The 26,639-nt window shown below is 34.5% G+C and overlaps 5 protein-coding genes and 2 long non-coding RNA genes across 9 annotated transcripts; 5 read left to right on the top strand and 2 right to left on the bottom strand.

The window, feature by feature from the left end:
* Positions 1–21: 21 nt before the first annotated feature.
* AT1G14630 (XRI1-like protein) lies at positions 22–1,875 on the bottom strand. 2 transcript variants are annotated; one of them, NM_101330.5, is made up of 5 exons: positions 1,602–1,875; positions 1,164–1,348; positions 1,004–1,055; positions 751–843; positions 86–501 (listed from the first exon to the last, which is right to left on the bottom strand). In NM_101330.5, exons 1-5 carry the CDS (start codon positions 1,678–1,680, stop codon positions 230–232), a joined length of 681 nt encoding a protein of 226 aa, NP_172915.4. In that variant the 5' UTR covers positions 1,681–1,875; the 3' UTR covers positions 86–229. The 2 variants fall into 2 exon arrangements, with proteins under 2 accessions (NP_001323410.1, NP_172915.4); NM_001332129.1 differs by having other exon boundaries at positions 22–843; positions 1,602–1,728.
* A 3,091-nt stretch (positions 1,876–4,966) lies between these two features.
* DECOY lies at positions 4,967–7,000 on the top strand. Of its 2 annotated transcripts, none has more exons than NM_101329.4 (6): positions 4,967–5,334; positions 5,564–5,629; positions 5,979–6,053; positions 6,149–6,278; positions 6,373–6,498; positions 6,584–7,000. In NM_101329.4, exons 1-6 carry the CDS (start codon positions 5,174–5,176, stop codon positions 6,725–6,727), a joined length of 702 nt encoding a protein of 233 aa, NP_172914.1. In that variant the 5' UTR covers positions 4,967–5,173; the 3' UTR covers positions 6,728–7,000. The 2 variants fall into 2 exon arrangements, with proteins under 2 accessions (NP_172914.1, NP_001154338.1); NM_001160866.1 differs by having other exon boundaries at positions 5,071–5,334; positions 6,586–6,922.
* A 141-nt stretch (positions 7,001–7,141) lies between these two features.
* Positions 7,142–13,522, top strand: TWN2 (valyl-tRNA synthetase / valine-tRNA ligase (VALRS)). The gene is made up of 21 exons (NM_101328.4): positions 7,142–7,323; positions 7,443–7,508; positions 8,020–8,082; positions 8,209–8,387; positions 8,469–8,541; positions 8,714–8,779; positions 8,860–8,943; positions 9,075–9,152; positions 9,240–9,323; positions 9,488–9,567; positions 9,729–9,786; positions 9,861–10,163; positions 10,254–10,424; positions 10,559–10,758; positions 10,902–11,304; positions 11,412–11,663; positions 11,748–12,248; positions 12,333–12,439; positions 12,564–12,663; positions 12,748–12,896; positions 12,999–13,522. Exons 1-21 carry the CDS (start codon positions 7,189–7,191, stop codon positions 13,171–13,173), a joined length of 3,327 nt encoding a protein of 1,108 aa, NP_172913.1. The 5' UTR covers positions 7,142–7,188; the 3' UTR covers positions 13,174–13,522.
* Positions 13,523–18,037: 4,515 nt separating this feature from the next.
* AT1G14600 (Homeodomain-like superfamily protein) lies at positions 18,038–20,689 on the top strand. The gene is made up of 6 exons (NM_101327.5): positions 18,038–18,446; positions 18,619–18,695; positions 18,846–18,885; positions 19,262–19,388; positions 19,554–19,677; positions 20,233–20,689. Exons 1-6 carry the CDS (start codon positions 18,305–18,307, stop codon positions 20,488–20,490), a joined length of 768 nt encoding a protein of 255 aa, NP_172912.3. The 5' UTR covers positions 18,038–18,304; the 3' UTR covers positions 20,491–20,689.
* Positions 20,690–20,964: 275 nt separating this feature from the next.
* AT1G14590 (Nucleotide-diphospho-sugar transferase family protein) lies at positions 20,965–22,908 on the top strand. Its single transcript, NM_101326.5, has 4 exons — positions 20,965–21,291; positions 21,599–21,964; positions 22,069–22,550; positions 22,640–22,908. The coding sequence occupies exons 1-4, from the start codon at positions 21,058–21,060 to the stop codon at positions 22,716–22,718; spliced, it is 1,161 nt and encodes a 386-aa protein (NP_172911.1). The 5' UTR covers positions 20,965–21,057; the 3' UTR covers positions 22,719–22,908.
* Positions 22,909–24,487: 1,579 nt separating this feature from the next.
* On the top strand, positions 24,488–24,808 carry AT1G05107. Its single transcript, NR_138836.1, has one exon. It is a non-coding gene; the product is annotated as an other RNA (long non-coding RNA).
* On the bottom strand, positions 24,607–24,917 carry AT1G05103. Its single transcript, NR_138835.1, has one exon. It is a non-coding gene; the product is annotated as an other RNA (long non-coding RNA).
* Positions 24,918–26,639: the final 1,722 nt, after the last annotated feature.

The following is a 26,639-nucleotide window of genomic DNA, read 5'->3' as shown; positions in this document are numbered from 1 at the left end:
AGTTTCTAAGATATCTATTATCTTGATTCTTTTTTAAGAGGTTTCTAAATAATTAGAAGGAAGATTTCTAAGAAAATGGAAAAGCATGTATACTAATATACACCATTTCTCATTATATACAACAATAGGTTTGAACATGTCAACCAATGATTAGTCTTTTTGAAACATCTCCAGTACATATTATAACGACCCCCCTCTAATAGCCAATATTAATTACATATATGATATATCATCCCTTAGTTCTTATAATAGTAATTGTGCCCCTCCCTAATGTTTGTATCTTCGTGAATGCAACCACGGCTTTGCCTGATAGACCCGGTCCATCTGCAGAGACACACGGACGACATGCAAAGTCTCCAACCGGATGTCGAACCGGCCTAGCCGATGGCATTAAAATCCTCTTATTAATGTCATTTAGAGTTATATCTTCTTCTCGACCACCTGGTTTTACCACTCCAAATGGATACACCACCCTCTTCTTCTCGTCATAGTCATTCTTTTCTGTAATGCACAAGTGTTACGTCAGTGTTTATTCGGGATCGGACTTTGTGTTTAAAATGCTTTGCATGTGATTAGAAACACATAATTTTATTAATATTAAATATTTTATAAACGCAAAACGCAAATGAATAAAAGTGAAATTTCATGATTGATTTGTTTAATTATAGCTACTGTGGACAATTACGCATAAACAAAAACGAAAAAGTCCCATATAATTCACTACTTCGGAAGAAAATACAATATGCTTACTTGACGTGGACGAGGATGGTTCGAAAGAGTTTCTCGACGAAATTGAGGATTTTTCTTCAGAACATATATTGATGGAAGAATTTGGAGATTCGTCTGTTTAAATATAAGAAAATTATTCACAAAGATTATTCAATTAACTTACTATTTATATTAAAACAGCACTAATGTATTGATCATTTATATGTTAATAGTATTAAATAATAAATATGCCTCAAAAAAATATGGGTGATAATAATAAAGAAGTAGGTCTCACCTGCAAACTGACTACTCGTGCAACTATAATTCTCAGACAGACCCCAATGATTCTGCATTATTATATTCCGCGATCAACTAAATCAGTTTCATAACAAATGAAAAATACGGAATAATTACGTAAATGACAAACCAAAAAACAGAGTAGTAATTATATAAACCTGAGAATGGTCTAAATCGTTATCTGGTTTGTCCTCGGCGCCGTTGAACGAGAGACGTCTCCGTTTGCTTCTCCCACTGAATTCAATGAGTGCGTCTTCAAGGTATCCGGTGGAAACGTCCCCGATTTCCATCTCCGGTGAACAGAATATATTCTCCGGCGATTCATCAATGAGCCCCCATGCATCTACAAGTACATTGCATGGCCAAATTCCTCACATTATGTGTGTGTATAGAAAAAAAAAAGTATATATATATATATATATATATATATATCTTTAATGAAATTTTCTTGAATTACTAGCACAAATTAAATACATTCATCTTACAACGAAAATATACTTTTTCTTTGTTTGCACGAATCCACCAGCAAACTTAACATAAATCATTCTATAAATATACATAAAAGAACTGTAATATAAAATCGTTGTTGTCTATACCTAGATTGAAGTTTTGGTTGAAGAGTGATCCAAGGTTATGGAGATCCCAAGAGGGGAGAGAGTATGAAAGCTCACTCATATTTTTTTTAATGATTTGTGGATTGACTGTGAATGTGTTGAATTAAGGTGAGACCATGTGGCTGCCTATATATCTTGGTGGGTTGTGAGTAAAAAGTTAAAATAAATTGAAATTAATCCAAATAAAGCATGAAAATGGAAAAGAAAAAGGGGAAAACAAGTTAAAGCAGAGAAGAAATTTGGAAGGAGAAAAATCAGTACTCAATACAGTCAACTATAAAGAAAAGATAATTACACTAATGGTTGGACAGTCTCTGCCCATCAGGATTTATTTCATACAAAATAATACTATCAATTTTAGTGGTTATTTGTGACATGGTGAAATGACCATTTTTAACTGCATTTCTTACTAAGAAAATAAGTTTTCAATATGATTTGTGACTCCACCATTACAATAATTTAAGGTAAACAACAACTTAAATTGTGAACGATATTGAAATGCAGTCTGATTAACGAATCTCTCATTCGTGTTGTAAATTAATTTGTTATTCAACAAGAGTGTTAATACTTTTTCTTACAATACATATATGATGAGGTGTATAAATACAAACTATATGTCAATGAGAAATGAATTGATATTGACCAATGTGTAAAACAAAAATGGAACAAATGTAAACTAGGTTTTGAAATTTGAGTGGGGTTAGGTAATGGGGGACTGAATAATGGCTAAAGGCGATGAAACTATCATCATGATGTCTTTGTTCTAATGCTGCTCATGCATGTTACTCATGGAAGAGAGAGAAAGTGGTACTGTGGTAGATGCATGATATATCACTTGATTAATTAGTCGTGTTATGTATATAAGTATATTAGTACAACAAATATATGAATTTTTGTTTATTTTGTGGTTTGTATATCTACTACATGAATCATAAATTTTCAATCATATATATGAATATGATGGGTTTAATATGCGTAACCTACTTATCGCCAATTGCAATATTGTCCTTCCACTTAGAATTAGCTGATAGTGAATATATATATATATACACTTGAAAAACATGATTAGGACAAAAACGGGTTTAGTTGTTTAACTATCATAAAACGTAAAAACAAATGTCGTTTAAACCTATCAGTGCTATATATAATGATTTATAGTTACAATTTAGATAAGTGAAATGCGAAACTATGTAATCCTATATTCAACCATATTCTGCTTAAAATACAAAATTCTACATAGAATCTATGTAATCTGTATTGATGTGAAACGTTTAACATAAATACAACGACGAGATGCACCGGTTTGGTAAGATGGGTTATCAAAGTCATGCATGTTGACAAAATAAATGAATTCAGAGATACACATAAGAGAGGATTTCAAATTTGCAGCTTTATCTCTGTATGTATTATTCTTCAAAGCAAAATTTGCTTTCTGATTTGGTGAACAACCTGTTCTTCTATTATTAGGTACTTTTTTCCTTAGACTTATATACTTTCATTTCTTCTCCATCGTGGGGTCATGTCATATCCTGTCACGTTTACTCCATCATTACTTACCTTTTATTTCAATTTTTGTTATTTCTAAGGACGAGATAATATAGCACAACGCAAGCATAATTACTAAACACGACTTAAAACTTGATAAGAAATTTAGAGATTATCATTACTTACCTAAGATTCTTGAAGTTAATTGGATCGAACAAGTACACAGTATGACTTACTTAGCATTTGTTGACAACAAAAAGAGAAAATAACTTTGCGTTTGTATTAATGGGACAAAAAAATAGATTACTTGTCACCGAGTAAGAATGCTTTTTCTCGATTGTAATGCATATAGCCGGCATACGGATTTTCAGTGGGGTCGAGTGTAGGCATGCCGGAGGGACCCATTTGGAAATTTAGAAAGATTGCAACCGTATCATCTGTGGGTCTCTTCTTTAAATTCGAGTTTGAATGGTCCCAAATATATATATTGGTCAAATTTTATGATTGCAAATTTGCATTTACTTGGTTTTCTTGACGGTTGTCCCTAGAATTGAGAAATAATGAGTTGATATTTAATATTTTGGAAAATAATTACACACGTATCGGAGTTGTGATTTAGATATAATATCCAAAAGTTTCGCAAGTTTTATGGATCAAATAACAACTTTTGTATTCGATCATGTAGTAAGTTTTTTTTTGTTTGTTAATAGTTTCCAACTATATGTTTATTCAACAAGACTACCAATTGTAAGCTAACCACATTGGTCATCATCGAACTACTTGTCTCAAATTTTTAATGAAACGTTATAGATGTTAGTTGGTATTTAGAAATAGTTGATTTTGTAAAACCATAAATTATTTATTTTCATACGTAGCATTGAAAACGTTACCAATACGATATCCAATATTTAGTATGTATAATTTTCAAAATTTCAAACCATATGACTGATCCATGATCGAATCCTCTTTATATTTTTTTCATGGGTCCGAGTAGATTTTTAATATCTCATGTTGGAGAATCCTGAGATTATTTTAAACAAGAACCATTTACGACAAAAAACAGAACCATTTAGTGGGGGTAGATTTTAGGTAAGATTTTATAATACCATCAACCAAAAGAATTATGACGGATAAACAAACTGCTATCACTTAATTGAATCCTCTTGTTAATTATATATATAGACAGATTAGGAGAATTATGTTATTACCAAAGCTGTGCTATATTTGTCTTTGCATGTGTTGTTCATTGGACGGTTCACGATCGCCGATCGGTAATCATGGTGAATCAAACGGTGATGATTGAAGCACAGGTTTGGCCTCGGTCGGAGATTTTGTCTCTTGCTATTATTTGGACCCATTGCTTCTTCTTTGTTTTTGCTTTATTAATAATCTATTCGGACCACACACACAAAAAAAAAGTCAAGTCCACACAACATACTTTAACCAAAAACACAGATGCTTCGATTTAAAAAGAATCGATAAGAGAGTGTTGTCACGGACCATTCTTCTGCATAGTCCGAGACATGTCGCGTTGTTTTCCCAAGACTTTACGTAGATTGATAAGTTTATGGTTCAGTAAAGTGTATGTATTAAGTGATAAACTAAAGTTTTATGTTTTGATGTATGAGTCGAAATAATGTTACAATTTCTTCATCAGATTCAGCTATGTAACTTTGCCCAAAAATAAAATAAAAAAATTCAGCTATGTATAACACAGATTTTATACCAGTATCTTAAATATTTATTTTCCGATGAAATATATGTGTAGTTAATTTTCTTAAAGGTAATCTAAATATCTATTACTTTTTTTGTCAACACCGTAATTACATGAACGAACCAAATTTTCATCTATCCGAATGCATAGCAAACCGGATTCTGGTTTGGTTATGTAATCCAATTTTAATTAGATCAAACCGGATTCTGGTTATGTAAACCAATAATTTTTCGATTCCGTCGAAATTGTTTTACCTGAAAGGGGATTTGGAAAAACCCTCTCACTCTCAGGCTCAAGCGCCGGCGTTCACTCTCTAACCAAACTCGATTTCGTTTCTGGGTTGTGAGATTGAGAAATGCCGAGATCATCTTTGCGGCTACTAGCTAAGCCTCTCTTGGAGAGCAGGCGAGGGTTTTGCACGAGCTCTGATAAGATCGTAGCTTCGGTGCTTTTCGAGAGATTGCGCGTTGTGATACCCAAACCGGATCCTGCCGTTTACGCTTTCCAGGAGTTCAAGTAAGCTCTCTCATCGCTTTGCTTGTGTTCTGTTTTTTCTTTGGTTGAGGAATGGTGAGATTTTGAGAGAAAATGGGGGGAAAAGTATAGTTGTGTGATTCAAAGACTGCTTTTTTATGTTGCGGAATGAATAAGATTTGAGTCATTGAGCACCGAAATTTTGATTTTACTCTCTGGTTCATTTTGATTTTGATCACGTTTTGGTCTTGATTTTGTTGCTCTATGGCAGATTCAATTGGCAACAGCAGTTTCGTCGTAGATATCCCGATGAGTTCTTAGACATTGCTAAGAACAGGTAAAAGTTTCTGTTTTTCTCAATCTTCTTTTGATATCATCATGTGTCCAAGCATATAATCTGCTCGAAGGTTTCTTCTGCATTCAACTTTGTGTCATCCTTGTTAGTTATTATGACAATAGCAAAGAATGTTAGATTGGGAGTTTTTCCGAGTAGCTCCGTGAGTTATTGTTGCTCAATTCTTCAGCAGAATTACCTTGCCTGAAGTGAACTATATTAGAAGTGTTACATGCTCATAGATATATAGTGAAGGTTCTGTATAGGTCAGTTTCATTTTTCTCCAAGTGCGGTGAAGCTTCTATGAAAATTTCATTTCGTCTTTGGTTAATCTTATGATACGTGAATACAGAGCCAAGGGTGAATACCAAATGGACTATGTACCTGCTCCTAGAATTACAGAGGCTGACAAGAATAACGATAGGAAGTAAGTTGTTGGCACCTCTTAAAGCTTCCTGGCCTGTTGTATTTCTCTTCGGTTGATGATTGATAGTTACTTTTGGGAAAATGCTGCTATTATAGGTCATTATATAGAGCCCTAGACAAAAAGTTGTATCTTCTCATATTCGGCAAGCCATTTGGAGCTACTAGTGACAAACCTGTTTGGCACTTCCCAGAGAAAGTCTATGATTCTGAGCCAACTCTTCGCAAGGTGTTTGTTTGATTTGATGCCTCTATTTCAACACACAAGACCATAAAATTTCATTCATGTGCTTATTGTTAATATGTAAATTCGGTATTTGCAGTGCGCGGAATCTGCTTTGAAGTCAGTCGTAGGAGACCTCACTCACACATACTTTGTTGGAAATGCTCCAATGGCTCACATGGCCATACAACCTACAGAAGAAATGCCTGATTTGCCATCTTACAAGGCAAGAACGAACGTTAACGGGGTTTTACTAGTATTAGTAATTTCAGAAGCTCAAGATTTCTAAACTGAATTTTGTTGTTGTGTAGAGGTTCTTCTTCAAATGCAGTGTAGTAGCAGCATCGAAATACGACATAAGCAACTGCGAGGATTTTGTGTGGGTAACCAAAGACGAGCTCTTGGAATTCTTCCCTGAGCAAGCTGAATTCTTCAACAAGATGATCATTAGCTGAGCCACTCACACCACAAAAACTCCTATTTTCATCCCTTCTTCTCCATCAATGTCATCTCTCTGGTATTAGACAGTGTGAGAAGGTCAATGTAATAACCAAACAAAACCATGTCTCTGGTTGTGACGTGAAGGAAATTTTTGTTGACAGTTGATCTGAAGTACGTAGTTGAATGTAGTTGTGGCTTCTTTCTCAACCTTTTTTTATACATCTCTCCGATAGATATTATATTACGTATCTTGATAAGAAATCACACACTCGTTGATTCGAGAACAGCTTGAAATATATATTGAGTATTGACCGTCGTAATTCCAAGCCCACTGGGCTTAAAACGAAATACCCAACTTGTAACCCAAATCTCTAATTTTTTCCGGTTTAATTTCTAATTTTTAAAATTAAAAATGTTTTTTGTATAGTGTTAAAAAAAAGGAGCATTTCAATTAGCCCTAGCAGGTTTTTTGTCTATGTCACTACTCTTCCTAAGAAGAGCCAAGCCGTTATTTGTATCTTGTTGTTCAGCTACTCATTCTCGCTCCAGCTTCTTATCTCCGACGCTTACGAATCAGCTAGTTCGTTCGTTTCACGGTTCCAGAACAATGGTACGATTTTGTAATCACCGATTGTTTGTTTCTCCGTTAGGATTACCCACCGGATTTCGAAATTCTGCTGCTATTTGTTTAAGTCTGAGAATTGAATGTTTGTTTTCTGAATTTCGTAGTCGGAATCAGAGAAGAAGATCCTGACAGAGGAGGAGCTTGAGCGGAAAAAGAAGAAGGAAGAGAAGGTTTGACTTGTGATTTTTTTCCCCATTTTTCTCAGAAACGTTTTCTGGAGTCGATTCAACGTGGTTGTGCTGTTCTCTTTGAGCTTGATTTTAACAATTTTGATATCTAGAATCTCATAGACGAGTGTGATTGAGTTTATTGTTCAATCATGGGACTAGCTAATAGAGATTGGATAGTGATAACTATGGATTACCCATTTGGAAAATGGAACTGATGAGATCGTATTGTTATTTTTAAGATAGAAAAGTTTGAGAAACCGTCTTCACTATATCAGAATGAAGAAGTGTTCTACATTTAATAGTTTGAGTACTTGGCACAAATTCGTATAATCATAGTTTGTGTTTCTTTTGGTGTTGTTTTAGAGTTGTATACTTTTGAATACGCCTTACATTTCATTTTTCTTTGTGTGGTGGGAGTTAGTTTTAAGTAAAATATTGACTCAATTTTGATTTTTTCAATCTCATTAATTTCATTATATTTTGTTCGAATTCAATTGTAATTTATTCATAGGCTAAAGAAAAGGAGTTGAAGAAGCAAAAAGCTTTGGAGAAAGAGAGGCTGGCTGAACTGAAGGTAAGCTCTGAGGAACTCCAATTATTCATTTCGGGTTCCTGCTTCATATGTATGTGTAATGTGCCAGCCAAATCCTTAATTTTCCCTGTAACTTGAAATATTTATCATGGTGTGCTTCTCGTGTAGGCAAAACAGGCCAAAGATGGAACTAATGTCCCTAAAAAGAGCGCAAAGAAGAGTTCCAAACGGGATGCGTCAGAAGAGAATCCTGAGGATTTTGTGGACCCTGAAACTCCTCTTGGAGAGAGGAAAAGGCTTTCTTCACAGATGGCCAAACAATACAGCCCTGCTACCGTGGAGAAATCGTAAGTGTGTAGATCTTTTTCTTTGACATTTATCCCAAGAAGTTCCTCTAGATAATCTCTGTTATTCTGTAATTGGGTCAGATGGTATGCTTGGTGGGAGAAATCTGACCTTTTTAAGGCGGATGCTAAGAGTTCCAAGCCACCTTTTGTAATTGTAAGGCCTAATCCGATTCTTAAATTCATGCTCGTTCTGGATTCGACCTTCTTTTTATTGTCTTCTCGAATACTTAATTTGTGAAAACCAAATTGAGTTGAGAAAATCTTGAGCTTCTGAAATTATTAATACTATTTTTAAAGTTTCTTTAATCCTTTGATTGATTCTGCAGGTTCTTCCTCCTCCAAATGTGACTGGAGCCTTGCATATTGGCCATGCGCTTACATCTGCAATTGAGGTTTCATTAGCATATTGTTTGGTGCTATAGCTGTCTATTGTTCCTCCCGATGATCAACGGCTTAATACTTGTTGATGCAGGATACAATTATTCGTTGGAAGAGAATGTCTGGGTATAATGCTTTGTGGGTACCCGGGGTTGACCATGCTGGTATAGCTACACAGGTGAGCCCCAATCTCATCTCCCATATTAGTTGAAGTTTCAGCCTATAGAGTGAATCCTCGTTGGGCTACAGGCTTGTAGCTTTATCTTATACACATTGTATATTTTTTTTTTACTTGGATGTACATTCTAGGTGGTGGTCGAGAAAAAGATCATGCGTGATAGAGGCATGACTAGGCATGATGTTGGCCGTGAAGAATTCGTAAAGGAAGTGAGTTGAAAATTTAAAATATGTTGATGAATAGTTTCCTTTTTTCATTATACAAAAATTCTTGTTTTGCTTGTGATCATGGAAAAGGTGTGGAAGTGGAAGAACCAGTACGGCGGTACAATTCTAACACAGCTACGGCGACTAGGAGCTTCTCTCGACTGGTCTCGTGAGGTAATATCCAGTAATTTGACCTTTCTTGGATAAATGTTATAGAAAATTGGCTGTTTTATTTATTTCGCCACTAGGTGAACATATATGTAAATGATATTTTTTATCTTCACTTGTGTCCCTGGGCTATCCATCTTACGGATGTGTTTCGGCCTGTAAATTTATAGTGTTTTACAATGGACGAGCAAAGATCAAAAGCTGTCACTGAGGCCTTTGTACGGTTATACAAAGAAGGGCTTATATATAGGTATGTTTAAGTCTGACTTTGTTCTTTGATGCAAGCTATAGAATTCCTGTAGATGGAAACAGTAATATACCGAAATTAGGATTATAGGACCATTTTACCTTTTTCAGTTATCTTGTTGTAAGAAAGAACATTTGACTGAAGGTATACCATGGCTTCTGCAGGGATATTCGGCTTGTTAATTGGGATTGTATTTTGAGAACAGCCATATCTGATGTTGAGGTAAGTCAGCAGCAACTGTTAGACTAAGATTGTTGGAGGGCATCCTGTTTATGTGGAGTGTCTAATATCTGTAGGTTGAGTATATCGACATTAAAGAAAAAACGCTACTAAAAGTTCCTGGCTATGAGAAGCCAGTAGAATTTGGTCTTCTTACCTCGTTTGCTTACCCTCTGGAGGGAGGCTTGGGAGAGGTAATTGTTGCCACTACCAGGGTGGAAACGATGCTTGGGGATACTGCTATTGCTATTCATCCTGATGATGCAAGATACAAGCATCTTCATGGGAAATTTGCTGTGCACCCATTTAATGGGCGGAAGTTACCTATTATCTGTGATGGAATACTTGTTGATCCAAATTTTGGTACTGGTTGTGTTAAGGTATACCTCTACCTTATATATTTGATGCTGGGTTTCTGCCCCTATTAGTTGTGTTTCTTGTGTCAAAGTTACTTAATTCTTATTTTGTAGATTACTCCTGCCCATGATCCCAATGACTGTGAGGTTGGAAAGCGCCACAAGCTGGAATTTATAAATATATTCACAGATGATGGAAAAATCAACACAAATGGTGGGTCTGACTTCGCAGGGATGCCACGCTTTGCAGCTCGTGAGGCAGTTGTTGAAGCTCTGCAGAAGCAGGTAACTTTCTCTAACTCTTCACATAACATATATAATTTTTCTTTGATTGTTGGTTTGAGAATTTTTGTTACACTATGGGTAGTTGCTTGTAAGTGTCTTGTAGATTTTAACTGTTTTGTCAATATATTATTCAGGGGCTGTACAGAGGTGCCAAAAACAATGAAATGAGGCTTGGACTTTGCTCAAGAACTAATGATGTTATTGAGCCTATGATAAAGCCTCAATGGTACGTTAACTGCAGCATGATTGGAAAGGAGGCTCTTGATGTTGCTATCACTGATGAAAACAAGAAACTCGAGTTTGTACCAAAGCAGTACACAGCAGAATGGAGAAGGTTTCTTTCATTTATCTTTTACTCTATAATGGTTTCTTAATCTACCCCATCTATAGAAGCTCTTACAGCACAGCTGTATGGATAAGCTGCGATGGCGGTTTAAGATGTCATTACACCATCTATTAACAATCTTTACCTTACAGATGGCTAGAGAACATACGTGACTGGTGTATTTCAAGACAGCTTTGGTGGGGACACAGAATACCAGCATGGTATGCCACTCTAGAGGAGGATCAGCTCAAGGAGGTTGGTGCATACAGTGACCATTGGGTTGTTGCTAGAACTGAGGACGATGCTCGAGAAGAGGCTGCTCAGAAATTTTTGGGGAAGAAGTTTGAACTCACTCGAGATCCTGATGTACTTGATACATGGTTTTCTTCTGGGCTCTTTCCATTATCTGTTCTGGGATGGCCAGATGTAACCGATGACTTCAAAGCCTTCTATCCAACTTCTGTTCTTGAAACTGGACATGATATCCTCTTTTTTTGGGTTGCTCGTATGGTTATGATGGGAATGAAACTAGGTGGTGAGGTTCCATTCAGTAAGGTACATGTACATTTTAAGTCAAACAAGGATCACACCTCCTTTTAGATGCAAGTATCACTGTGACCGGTACTTATATGCAAAAAACATATTTTATGTCTTTGCTATAGGTTTATTTCCATCCTATGATACGTGATGCACATGGGCGTAAAATGTCAAAATCTCTTGGAAATGTCATTGATCCACTTGAAGTAATAAACGGAGTAACTCTTGAAGGTCTTCATAAGAGATTAGAAGAGGGTAACTTGGATCCAAAAGAGGTGATTGTTGCCAAAGAAGGACAAGTGAAGGACTTTCCAAATGGTATCCCTGAATGTGGCACTGACGCTCTTCGGTTTGCGCTCGTCTCTTACACTGCTCAGGTACTATCCATTGCACCGTCCCTAACAAGCTCCTTCTGTGTATGTTCTATAAACTAAAAATTGCGTTTCTTGATTCTTTTCTAGTCTGATAAAATTAACTTGGACATTCTTCGAGTTGTTGGTTACCGTCAATGGTGTAATAAACTGTGGAACGCCGTCAGATTTGCAATGATGAAGCTTGGCGATGGTTATACTCCTCCGCAGACTCTAAGTCCTGAAACCATGCCTTTCAGCTGCCAATGGATTCTCTCTGTTCTAAATAAGGCAATATCAAAGACAGTGGTGTCACTAGATGCATTTGAGTTCTCGGATGCAGCCAACACAATATATGCATGGTGGCAATACCAATTCTGTGATGTGTACATTGAAGCAATTAAGCCTTATTTTGCTGGTGACAACCCAACGTTTGCTTCAGAGAGGGCTCATGCACAACATGCTCTCTGGATAAGTCTGGAGACTGGTTTGAGACTGCTTCACCCATTTATGCCTTTTGTTACTGAAGAGCTATGGCAACGACTTCCCGCACCCAAAGACACAGAAAGAAAGGCTTCTATCATGATATGTGACTACCCATCTGCCATAGAGGTGAGTAAGATTTTCGGATTTTCCTTGTAACTTGTCATAATTGTTCACGTTTATAACTCTTTTATTCTGATGCTGTGAACCCAGAACTGGTCAAATGAGAAAGTGGAGAGCGAAATGGACACCGTTCTGGCAACTGTGAAATGCATGAGAGCACTCAGGGCAGGGTTGCTGGAGAAACAGAAAAACGAAAGGTCTGAGTATATGATTAAAGCCCCATTCGAGGAACACTTTGAGACATTTCATTAACCATCCTGCATTTTTTTAAAATGAATCTCACTAAAAAGGTTACTTAATAGTTTTATTCATTTTTCTCAGGTTACCTGCTTTTGCTCTGTGTGAAAACAACGTAACATCTGAAATTGTTAAGTCTCACGAGTTGGAGATCAGAACCCTTGCAAATCTATCATCCTTAGAGGTAAATTCTATCTTCAATTTATGTCTTACGGTTTATCTATTGTTTCGTGTATCATTTCTGAGTTTCTATGGGGCTTTGGTATAGGTTGTGTCAAAAGGACAACATGCAGCACCACCTGGATCTTCAGTTGAGACGGTGAACGAGAACCTCAAAGTATATCTTGAAGTGGACGGAGCCATTAACACAGAAGCTGAACAAGAAAAAATCAGAAACAAGATTGGTGAACTACAAAAGTAAGTCCTTAGACCCGTCACTGAATCAAAACAAGATGCTTGAATCTCATGTTAGTTTCCTGAGATTTCCTCCTTTGACATTTTTATTTCTTGTTTCATCAGACAAAAAGAGAAGTTGCAGAAGATGATGAGTGTGTCTACTTACGAAGAGAAGGTCCCTGCGAATATAAAAGAAGACAACGCAAACAAGCTTGCTAAGATACTCCAAGAATTCGATTTCTTTGAGAAGGAAAGTGCTCGTCTTGCTGCAGAAACAAGCAATTCAGGAAATCAATAAATGGAACTGAAGAACTGAGACACAGAGAGTCACAGTTTCTATCTGCGAAGGCCAACAAATGAAATATTTCAGGTTAAGAAACTATGTCTGATGATGTTATTGTGAACTAGTTTTGAGTTATAACACTATTTTTACTACATCTCTGAAAAGAAGACTGTTGATATTAGTTTTGAAGAGATTATTCCCAAACACCATTTGTTTTGGTCAACATGAACAACTTAATTGTTCTTTGTTTATTGTTGCACTTAGCTTAGAGCCTCGCTTGTGTGTCATACATATGATCAAGAGAAATTAAAGCAAAAGGTATTAGAGTTAGTAAAATCAAAGCCAAATGTTTGTATCCGGAGCGTATCAATATATATCTATCCACTTATTCAATCTAGATGAGAAAAGTATCTCCTTTTGGTTTATGTTTTTCTTTTCCTCAAACATATGATCTGATTTCAATAATTTGAATAAGTATGAGTTGGACCCACGATTACTTTGCCGCAGCCTTTTCATTTCCTCAGTGTTATCATCTACATATTTGGTCTCGATCGGTTTCATTCTTTGATGTAATGATTCTCATTCTGATAGACATAATTCTTAATGCCCATTATACCTCATTACTGCTTTTCCCTGGAACATTAGGTAGGTGTCTGATTTTCTCTTTTGTGATAATCGATTTGTTTGGTAAAAGGTTAATTATTAGGCTGGTCAGGACTCCAAATTGGCTTTGTATATATCAACTTTGATATGTACTCTCTCATTCCCTTTATCTAGATTCTTCTTGATCTTAAAATTTAAGCAAATTCCCATGAACTTGTACAATGTTGTACATTTCGTAAAATATATAGAACTATAATGCATACAGCATACTCTCATTCCCCGTCCAGAACTCTAGCAAAAGAAGTTATAACTTTGGACTGGCACGTATTTTAAGCTTTGTGCTGGTTTCCATAAACAATGGACCGGCCGTGTATGAAGATTCTGCAAAAAAACGTAATTATGGATTGGTGGATAAGAGAACATTTAGAAAGCCTGTAAAGGGAGAATTATTCTCTTTATGTCCCTCTCCTCCTTCTTCTTCTCACCTGCCATTACAATCTACTACACAATCAAACTTGTGATATTCTTCAATTGTCTCTACTTGTTATGATTACAACCATGTGTGTGCTGCCTCTAAAAACCTAAACTTTCTCTTGAGTTTTTCAACATGTTATGATTTCCCCTTTTTGATATATTTGGACAGGAAGCTCTTAACTTACGCTCAATGTGTCATATCCTCAAATTCAAACGTATGATACAAATTCTCCATGCAATCTTTTCAAGTGTTGAATCATTGACAAATTTAGTTTCACCGTTCACATAATCTCTTCGAGTTTAGTGTTTAGTGTTTAAGCCGAAATTAATGTTTCTCCAATTTAGTTCATCTTATATACTTGGGGAAAAGTATTAGAAGGTTGATTTTTAACCATTTGATGAGAAGAAGAAAAAAACATATAGCAAACATACTTCCAATGTTTTGAGGAATGAAAAGTCAATGGTTGTTTGGTTCTTATTCCCAAAATCTTTTTCATATGACCACATATCATTGTAATATATTGACTAATAACCTATTCTTTGGCATAAAGTTTTAAATTAGATCGTTTTGAGAAGAACAGTTAGTATTAAATATGTTATTTTGGTGGCCCATCTATTCACAAATTAGACTTTTAAACAAACCCTCTCTAGGTGTTTTTCTCTCTTGGTTGATTACACCTTTTACTATATTATATAATTTGTATAGTTTGTGCATGTGCTATGATTGAAATCAATTAAAGTGTGAGGGGAGAAAATAACGCTTAAATAAAATAATACATGTAATGGTCAAATGGTTCGGTGAGAATTTTCTGAAATCAAAATAGAATTTAGCCGTTATGATAATCCAAACCCTCTTTTTCAAGAATCATATATTGTCAATGTATGTATTATATATCTTACACACAGAAATAAACATCAGTCGAAGAAACTCATTGAATGTTTGATTGTAGTAAAAGCCATGAATCATGGACCTGCAGTCAATTTCACAATAAATTTCTTTTGGATCTATTTGGCGATTCAATGAATTGTTTGATTTTTTCATTATTCGTTTTCATAAAATTTATTTCAGAAAACAAAACTAATGTCGCGGCATGTAGCCACCGTTTCGCCCTTACCAACTTCGTATGTAATAAATTGCTTTAGGTACGTTCAGTTCACTGATCAGTATAAACTTATTAACCAATCAGATTCATAATCAAATTTTAACCAAGATGGTCTTCGTATTTTCTTAAAAACAAAGGCAGAACATAATGCACACGTCACATGTGTATTGTATGTATAATTTATGATTTATGTTTATATGTGTATATATACTAAACTTTTTTTTTTTTTATATACTAAACTTTGGCTAGCTTTAGGGGCAAAGTGACTAAAATTAAAACGTGTGTTATGTATTGTAGTCTTTATATTGAAGGTCAATAACATCACCTTGACATTTTCTAATAACATTAGGCTTCGTGATTTGTTCGTATGGGGTAAAAAGGTCCACTTTGTACGTATCACGTAACCTCCAGTTGATTTTAGTATTACGGCTTGGTTAGATTTTTAGAATGTTATGTATGCAACTTTCTCATTTTGGTCGGTTTTGTTGGAATTCTTGCATATGTATTTTTGTTGAATATGTAGCATCGAAATGGAACACAGTTGGAAATAAGGTATGAATGGTACATTTTTCTTATTGATGGTGTGAAATAAATGAGACATACCAACTTTAGTACGGTTACCGCAAAAATGTACCTATTTTGTTTACTTCAAAAATGATGTTCCGCTCCAAATAGTTGTACTACTATTTTGTGAATTTTCAATAATGTGATTTTTTTGATAAAACAATAATGTGATTTTGATAAACGGTATTAACATTTCCGAAGGGTAATTAATATGAGTGAAATAGTTATTGTATTATTTCAACCGCAAAGACTAATCATTTTTGAAACCATATAATATTTGCTTGCATATATTTTTCTACAAAAGCATAGATGCATGAAATGTAACCAAGACAAACGAAACATGGGTTATGGTCAAGAAGATGACTATGCGTACTACTTACATACACATTTGTCCATTTCGTCATCGACGACATTTACGTCCCACCCTCCTGCTTTAAGCAACTTCCTACGTTTTTTTCTTCCTTTTTTTTGTAATTTTTTTTTGTACTTCATATTCTTTTATTTTGAATTTAATTTATATATAATATTGTGGGATCCAAACTATATTTAGGAGATAGGAAACATTTGGGTATAAGTGATCTCGACACATTTCACAAATGGCTAAGACCATACGCTTAATAGCTTATTGTCTTCGTATGTTGTCCACAAAGTTTGTATAGCAATGTAGCGTTAAAAATATTATCGTTTTGTGGAAGCATTTTAACTTTAATAGTTAGCCAGATGACCAGATCACTAGAAGATATTACCTAGATCTAAGGTTAAACTCAAACAATGAAGATTACCTGAGTTCAATATTTCTGGAATGTTTTTTTTTTTTGCCGGTATTTCTGGAAGGTTACATCATGGTATAATGTATTATGGATTGGATTATCCATATGTGGATGAAATGCTTCTTTTGTGATATGTATATATATATGGTTATATTTTTCAAATTGTAATTCGAATTTTGAAGAGATTTATATTTTTAAAAGTATCAAGAATCCCGAGCCAGTAATTTTAATGGGCTACCACATAGGGAAATGATTTTGATTTGTTTTCAATACGCAGCAAGAAATCAGAAAGATATCAAAAAGTAAGAGGACAAACTGGAAAGAAGCAGAAGCATAGGGGCATGTGTAATGCATTATCATTACAAAAAATTCTTTTCAGAAATTGCGTGTAAGTATTAGAGAAGAACAAAAAGAAAAGGAATGAATTGGAAATGGACGAAAATGCAAAAAGGAAATTAGGGGAATGAAGTCAAAAGGTTGGTTCAAATACGTACGAAGGACCATTAATATGACTTTCTAATAATCAGAAAGTAAATAATTACATAACACGAAATCCCAGAAACAAGATTTTTTTTAAAACAAGGAAACTAAAAAAAGAATGGAATGATGATCCTAAGGTCAAAGCTTAGCAGTTGGGCTATTTTTCATTTTTCTTATTTTTATTTATTTTAATTTGGTCTAAATAACCTATGATGAAAAAAGTGTGACGCCTAGAGGAAACTTCTTCATTTGGGTAAATCCCAAATCCCAATAAGGTAATTCTTGTAAGCAATTAGGATTGGACAAAACAAACCAAAAGCAAATATGAGATTCTTCTACAAAGTAGTCCATATCTTAATACAAATTTGGTGCTGGATGATATTTTAGTGGCTGTCGAGATTAAGTAAAGATGATAGATAATCATAAAGTTTCACATATTTATATGTAATTTTTAAAGCATACAACTTTCATCTGATTTTTGTAAAGATAAACGGTGATTAATTAATGAAATAATGCTTCAATATTTTAACCTCTTTATTGTTTCTCTTTCTCTGGTTAATGACGTTTCTTCGACGGGAGTGGTCCATGTATTATGGATACCAACCAAAACTCGAAAAGATTCTTGTAGAGCTATTTTCTACTAATGCATGGAAAGTCAAATGGATGATAAATTTGTGTTGAATATATTTTATTCTGTTAGGTCAAAAACACATGTCACCTCAAACTATATAAAAGTATAACAACATTCCAGCTGGTTACTAATTATAAAATAATTAAAATATTATCATCTTTCTTCTTTCTCGTCCAAGAATTACTTATGTTATCACATCACACAATTAATTTCTTGAGTTAAGATTTTTCTTTAGCTTCTCTAATATATACACACACTGACATACATATACACACACATATAAGCACGAGTTCTTCCAAAAAGAGACAAAGGAGAATAAATAGTAGGGGAAAAGAAACATTTATCCTCTATAAAAACAGAAACCTTTTGTCCTTTTATATCTTTAACCTTCACTCACAAAATCACAATCCTCCCTTAGTGTTCTTCTTCTTCAACATCTTTCTTCCTCTACAGAAGGCAAAAAAAAAAAACGTTTTCTTTTTCTTTCAAGAAATCAAGATCAAAAGAATTAGGGTTTTCGAATGGGTAGGTGTGGAAGAAGCAACGACGGAGTAATTGGTGGAGTAAGACCATACGTACGATCTCCGGTGCCTCGTCTGAGATGGACGCCGGAGCTTCACCGGAGTTTCGTTCACGCCGTTGATTTGCTCGGCGGTCAATATAGTCAGTCTATTTAACCAATCTCTTTTTTTTGGTATTTTTTTTAGATATCTTTAAGTTCGGTTTTTGTAGCTTTTACTTGGGCAGTTATATAAAATCGCAATATATACCAATATTCATTATCGCCATAGTCCAGTTTTTAAATGTTTTGTATTTTTGTGTTTGAATGAAACAGAAGCAACTCCAAAACTTGTTCTGAAGATAATGGATGTCAAGGGACTAACCATATCACACGTCAAGAGCCATCTCCAGGTCAAAGAAAATGCTAAAAAAATACTTTTTTAATACTATTTATTGTCTTGTACTGTTTATTCGTATACATCACACTGCTCTTTCCACCTTTATCTTTTATTAATTTGAATATTTTTAAAACGTTTTTTCATTGTTTTGATTATACTGCAGATGTATAGGGGATCCAGAATCACTCTTCTTGGAAAACCAGGTAATGAGTTCTACATATTTTGTTGTTTATATGAGGAGGCATCAACGAATTACACTCTCAAACGTCATAGTTTCAAGATTAGGACATTTCTTTTCATATACCCACCATTCACATAAAATCTGTAATAATGCATAAATTGAAATCTCACTCCCACCATTGTCAGAAATATTCAAATAATGTAAAGTATTTATTAAAACAAGGATAGAGAGATTAACAAAAAAAAATGAAAAAGAATTTGGTTATAGACTTATAGGTAAATAAGTGCTTCTTTTAATTTATTGCCAAAAACAAAAATACTCCTACCAAAGAGTGAAGAGAATATTCATCATGGTCATAAATTAATTAATGTTTTTATAATATATTTTTTGGGGGACAGAAGAGAGTTCTTCACCATCTTCAAGAAGAAGAAGAAGACAAGACAATGAAGAAGATCATCTTCATGACAACTTGTCTGTACACGCAAGGAATGATTGTCTTTTGGGTTTTCACTCTTTTAACTTTAGGTAAAAAAAAAAATTATTTCCTTGGCAAAAAACGGAAAGGGAATATTAATTTGTTTCTGACAAGTGTTTTAATTTTATTCCAGAAAATAGGTATGTTATCATACAGTTTTGTTTGAATATGAATTGTCGAATTTAAAGATTTTTTTTTTTTTTTTGGGGGAGAAGAGAGCAGACTTCAGCGACTGATAATGATGACGATGACTTTCTTAACATCATGAACATGGAGAGAACGAAGACATTTGCAGGCAATGGCGAGTCCATCAAATTTCAGTCTCATCACTCTCTCGAGGTATTAAATATATTCAATTTTATCATATGGTTTCATAAATAGCCGTTGCGAAAAGTTGATATCAATAATAAAAATATTTAAGACTCAGATAAACACTCACTAAACCACTGAACATTGTTATGGTATGGGTCAACACTAGGGTAGCATGGGGCTCGGTACTGAAAATTTTCAGATAGAGATTTTATTGTCACAATAAATTCTTAAGTAGTAAGCACTAATATAATTCATTAGTAAAATAATTTATAATTTGGATAAACAACTAACCCATTGTATGGGTAAAAGAGTTGATAAAATCATTAGTAAAATAAAATCACCACCTATATTTGAAGGAGTACATAATTGTTTTGATTAGGTTAATTCATTGATTTTAGATATACTATAATCTATAGACAATTAGAATTGTTGAATCCGTTGATTAATGTAGAAGAATTAGTAGATTTATTACAAATACTAATCTTATGTTCTCACGGACATTCTCAAATTTATATATTGACCAAGAAGAGTATAACCTATAGTCTCTAATTTATAAGAGCTTATTATGTCTTTGGAATTTAGGCTGAGAACACGAAGAACATTTGGAAAAACACATGGCGAGAAAACGAACACGAAGAAGAAGAAGAGTTATCGCTGTCTCTGTCGTTGAATCATCCTCATAACCATCAACAAAGATGGAAAAGCAATGCTTCATCATCACTCAGTGAAACAAGCGAAGCAGTCTCATCTTCTTCTGGTCCATTCATCTTCAGAGATTGTTTTGCTTCTTCGAAGATTGATCTTAATCTTAATCTCTCCTTTTCTCTACTCCATAGCTGAAGCTTTGTTCAGCTTTGTTCCTTTGTTCTAAATTTTAGCGTAGTGAACATTTAGATTGTTTTTAAACCACCTTAAAAGTTCCTAATCTTTTAGTTAGGCCTCTTGATTTGTGATTGTGATGTTTTTTTTTTTGGCTGTCTACAATGTCACAATTACATCGGATTTATTAACAAGACTGAAAGGTTCAAACCATTTGAGCAAAAAAGTAATTCGACTAGTTATGAACTTTATTATTTATGTTGGCCTTCTTATGTAATCAGATGTTATGATATGTTAGAGGGAGATTAGTACTTGTTGGATGAGAAATTAATGTTTTATGCGGAGATTAGTCTGTGCTTTAATATGAAGTGGAAAGGAAAAGGATACCTTCAAACGCAGCGTTTTGATCCTCCTTACACGCAGCGTTTTGATCCTCCTTACACGCAGCGTTTTGTAGTGGGTGTATAATTTATGGAACACATTAAATTTGTAACCGTTTATGTTTGCAAAAATTGATGATTAATAATAGAAATTAAAATTATTGGGCAAAATCCTAACGTTGATCGTAAGTGACGATGGTCGGTGGTGATGAATCTATCTCACCGTGTCGGTTCGAGATTCCACACGGCGAGCCTCGAGGCTTCGTCTTCAGCTAATAATCCCTTCGCCGAGGGTTCCGGCGAGATGTCTCCGGGACCATCAATCCCGCTCCGCCGAGCTGCTCTATTTCTAGCTGCCATCTCCATCTCCTGCTTCGTCCTTTACAGAGCCGCTGATTCCTTGTCTTTCTCCCCTCCCATTTTCGATCTCTCTTCTTATCTGGTTAGTCTTCTCTTCTCTTCACCACAAGTTCTTCGCGAATTTGATGCTCGTCGTTATTAAACGCACGATTTAGAGATTTTAGGTTCGATTGAAATTGCTGTGAAATTTGAAATAACATAGCTAGTTCTGGTGCTTAGAGATTGCATGTGGATTGTTCTTATGAACTAGCTAAGTGTTACTGCGATTTATGTTATCTGCGATTTTCTCATATTTTGATTATTATGAATTTGGAACCAATGAGTATCATTGTGAAGCTACAAGTTTTGTGAATGCATATTCAAATGCTGAATTTGTTTGCTTATGATAGGATAATGAGGAACCTAAGCTAGAAGATGTTCTGAGTAAAGCTGCAACGAGAGACAGGACAGTTGTTTTGACAACTTTGAATGCAGCATGGGCAGCTCCAGGATCTGTTATTGATCTCTTCTTTGAGAGTTTTAGAATTGGGGAAGAAACTAGTCAAATCTTGGATCATTTGGTGATTGTTGCATTGGATGCTAAGGCTTATTCGCGTTGCTTAGAACTGCATAAGCATTGTTTCAGTCTTGTTACGGAAGGAGTTGATTTTTCCAGAGAAGCTTATTTTATGACTCGGTCTTACTTGAAGATGATGTGGAGAAGGATTGATCTCCTAAGGTCTGTTCTCGAGATGGGATACAATTTTGTTTTCACGGTAAAGTTCCAGCATCTTCATATTTACTTAGGTACTAGCATAGGGAACTGATGAAAGACTTGTGTGAAACTCAGTGTTCTGGTTCGTTTTTCCTTTTTCTCCAGGATGCTGATGTGATGTGGTTCAGGAACCCGTTTCCACGGTTTTACATGTATGCAGATTTCCAGATTGCTTGCGATCATTACCTCGGAAGATCAAACGACCTACATAATAGACCAAACGGAGGGTTTAACTTTGTGCGGTCCAACAATCGAACTATACTTTTCTACAAATACTGGTATGCTTCAAGACTCAGATTCCCGGGATATCATGATCAGGATGTGCTTAACTTTCTCAAGGCAGAACCTTTTGTTTTCCGGATTGGGTTAAAGATGAGATTCTTGAACACTGCTTATTTCGGCGGTTTATGTGAGCCTAGCAGAGATCTGAACTTGGTTCGTACAATGCATGCCAATTGCTGCTACGGTATGGAGAGTAAGCTTCATGATCTCAGAATCATGCTTCAAGATTGGAAAGATTTCATGTCTTTACCACTTCATCTAAAACAATCTTCTGGTTTCTCCTGGAAAGTCCCTCAGAATTGCAGGTACTCTTCAACTACACTTCCTATGAATTTACGGTCACTATCATCGATTCGAGACGAATCCATGAACCTTTTTTTGTTGGTTTTTTCAGTCTTGATTCTCTTCGACGCTATGATGAATCTGTGGAGGATGATGAAGAGAGTGATCCACCAGGAGAATCTCAAGACTGAAAAGTGTGACACTTTTTGTACATGAGATTCTTGATGATTTTTCTAGAAAGAAAGAGAAAATCGAATTTTTGAAGGGGTAAAAAAAACACGAACACACGGCTTTTTTGGTGATAATTTTGAAATCTCAATGGAAATTAGTTTATATAATTTATAACAGGCCATAGATGTTACAGGAAAGCTAAAGTTAGGCCCAAATAGCTCCAGTAAACTTGTCCTCTTCATTGCATTACAATATAGTGGGTTAAATAAACCTCATCTTAGATGGGCCTCTTGTAGGGTTTAATTTCACTTTGCAACTCAATAGCAAATCCGGTAACAACAAAATTGGCCGAAATTACATAACTTAAAAAGTATTTCTTTTTCTGGGTCAAATTGGGCTAATTTTTTTTTTTTTTTTTAAATTGATGTGTTAGGTGAACTTCTAAAAAATTTGGCCAATCATTTGACGCATCTAGCCAAATAGTCGAAGTATACCTGAAGTAGAATCCATTCTTTCTACACAGGCATACTATATTTCCTGTATATATCCTCTATTTATAGTATGTGTCTTGGATTTCTATATTTCTCAACCTAGCTCCCTTATTATTCTCTCTCTCTCTCAGTTTGTTTCCTATTAAGTCACATAAATTTTCGACCAAAACAAAAGTCACATAAATAAACTTCTCTTTTTGTATATCATACATCATTTATTAATTTCGGTTCTTTCACGTATCATCAAAAGCTACTAATTAACGAGTTGTTTTCACACTTTTTGGTTTTATTACACGAAGTGATATAGTTTTATTTACAAAATAAAATAAAAAAAATAGCAATGTTATAAAAAGAGAGCAGAATCTACAGCTTCATAGAAGAGGACATAACCTTCCATGGAAGCTGATACAAAAAGTCTACTAACAAATAAGTGAAGAGGAAACTGTTTTTATAGTCCAGAGTCCACGTGCGCCCACCATGACCCCTCACGTGCATTCCGAGACCTCACTGGGATCATTACTCTTTTCTTTTGCATGAATGTGACTGAATATATATACACAGATTCATATTATAAACTTTTAACCAAAGAGTATTTTCTATTTTGCCTTGGAGACACCGCCCTAATTTTATGTCATAGAATTATATCTTTCCTGCAAATTTGTTTTGAATATCTCTGATATAATTTTTGTATGGGGGCAATTCAAATACAGAAATACTGCTTATTAAATCATATACTAATATCTAGAGAAGAGTCGTATGTGCATAGTTGTATTAACTTATGCTAAAATTGGTTCATATCAATCCGTCTTAAAATAAATATTGGCTAGAATATTTGTGTGTGTACTTGTCATATAAATGAACTTCATTCAATACGGTGAACAGCAAAAAAAAACCTCATTCAATAAATACATTCCAGTTACATTTAATGAATGCCATGGTCTTTTGAAGTAGATAGACATCCAAAATATCCCTTGGACAATTGTTCTCTGTCTTATTCTGAAACTTTCTCCGCCTACCTTGGATTAGTCTACCAATTTTTTGTAATATAGGCACTCGTTAAGTTGTTGATTTTATATATATATATATATATATATATAAACCATTATACTAGATTGTATGACAATTCTACCTACATTTCAAGATGCCATAATGACAAGGAATCTAACTATAGCTACTAGAAATGATAAGCATCTCTTTGTCTTGACGTTATATCCTGCATCTTGTGTATATATAGTGAAAGCCAATTTAACAAAAGGTGAAAAAGATATATATTAGTAGATGACATCACAGACAGAGAGCGCTCTGTGCGCGTTGGCTCGAGAAAGTGCGACTCATAACTTATCCTACATACAAAAAAAAAAAAAAAAACTTGCAACATGGTTAATTGGTTATTATATCCCAAATGAGTTCCCCGACCCAAAGAACATCGACAACGTGACTTGTGTCGTCTGGATCCTCATATGACCTCATCGCGGCTGTTATGAACGCAGACGCGAACGCCTCCGGATTCTTGATGATGCAGGAGCAGAGCCCTAGTTAGTATCATCAACAAGATCATGCGTGACACGTTTTGTCGTCTTCAACAAGTGTTGCCATTTCAACAGCCACAACTCCAGATCTTCGTCTTTGGCAGACCTTATCAATTCCGGCGGCGAAGGTGGCTCCTTTCCTTGTCTCTTCAGATTATCGTTGCAAATACCACTTGTAACCCTCACACTGAAGTTAATTGCTTTATCAATTGTAGTTACTTAATTGATCAAAACTATTATTTATTTAGGTAAAATACAAACTCTTTCACGATATTATAGTAATAAAGTTCAATAGTGTATAGTGTTCGTACGTAGCTTATACTAGTCCCCAATTGTCAACAGTTTTTTTTGCCAAATTTGTCTGTTAATTATTATTCTTTTAAAATGGAAATAAAAATGCTATTTTAAGAAGAAGAAAAAAACTCATCTTAATGTTCTGAACTACTGTTTGAAATATGTTTCTGTTTCTGCGTTAATTTTTTTTACTATTTAATAAGATTAATACCATATCAGGTAATTCCTGTAATTACTAAGTAAAACGATTGATTAAAGGGAAATGTCATTGATCTATTTTGGATATCTAACTATTTTCTTTAGAAAGCTGATAACTTTTTTGGCAATCACATTTATAGCCATATCATTGCCTCCTAGGGCAGTGAATTAGTTTGAGAGAGTAATGGCAGCTTTTTTAGTGTGTGCGTGTGTTTTAGATTTTTATTTATTTACCTTTTTCCTTACTCGCTGAATTTATTTTCATTTGTCAAATTTACGGACGCTAGCTGGCTATGTCACGAGTGTTTGTCTTTGTTCTGTGTGATACCTCTCTATAAAAAACTATTCACATTTTATATGATTAATAAATATATTGCCATATTCGTATATGTATCGATGTCTTTGTAATACTGTTCTAGCATATCCACGAGGGTTGTCTTGTCCCCATCAAAGTTAAATTTAACGGTCTAGAATTAATAATCCTGTTTCACAATCAACATTGATCTGTCTTCCAAGTACCAAAACGTATATAATTGTGGCTTTCCTTTCATGGAATATTTTACATTACATTAGGAAATTTGCTTGTTTGCGTGGAATACTAAAAACCATTATAACAGAAAATAATGATAAACAGAAGTATGCAACTATTGCGGAATATAATAGTTATTGTTTTCTTGTCAGAGATAAATATCGACTATTTATTAGATACATTTTCGTATTACTAGAAATTCCATATTGTTATAAGAATATTCGTCAACATTTCAGTCTAGAATCTCCGGTCGTAAAAACGTATATATGTGTTATATATATGATCTAAACGATTTCATCCAACTGATTTAAAAAATGAAGCCAAACTAAATTTAAATTTAAATATGACAGTATGTTTGAGAAATTAGGATAATATGCTTTGTCGATCAATCAATGTCTAAATAACTAGCAATTCCAGACCTAAAATAATTATAAATTAAAATTCTAAGATTTTTTTTTCCGATTTTTATTTTATTTTAATGAACTGACAATTTGACCAACGTAAACTTTAAAATTGAGGAAATGAGTGCTCTCGAGACAAGGATTGCTTGAGCATATCTAGCTAGATAAGATGAAATAAGAAAAAACCTCTAACAGATACTATGTACGAAAAGAAATAGAGAGGGAGTACTACATCTTATATATTATTATCTAGCAATAAGGACAGCAGTAATTAATTAAAACTTAATTAAGTAATCCATTGCACATGAAAAGGTGTAATGCAGAAGAAGAAAAAAACTAAAAATAGAAGAACTCGCATAAATAGTATTTGGTTTACTCCTTTTTTCATTATAGGGCTACGTACTGTAATACAAAATTGAGTATTTAATTGTTAAATGAAAAAAAATATAGTAACTATAACAAAAATAGAAGCAAATCCGCACTAAGAAGAGAAAGTTTT

Source organism: Arabidopsis thaliana, assembly GCF_000001735.4.
Source record: "Arabidopsis thaliana chromosome 1 sequence".
In the NCBI taxonomy this organism is placed as follows: domain Eukaryota; kingdom Viridiplantae; phylum Streptophyta; class Magnoliopsida; order Brassicales; family Brassicaceae; genus Arabidopsis; species Arabidopsis thaliana.
The sequence above is the reverse complement of the archived record's forward strand: the minus strand, read 5'-3'. Positions and strand labels throughout refer to the sequence as shown.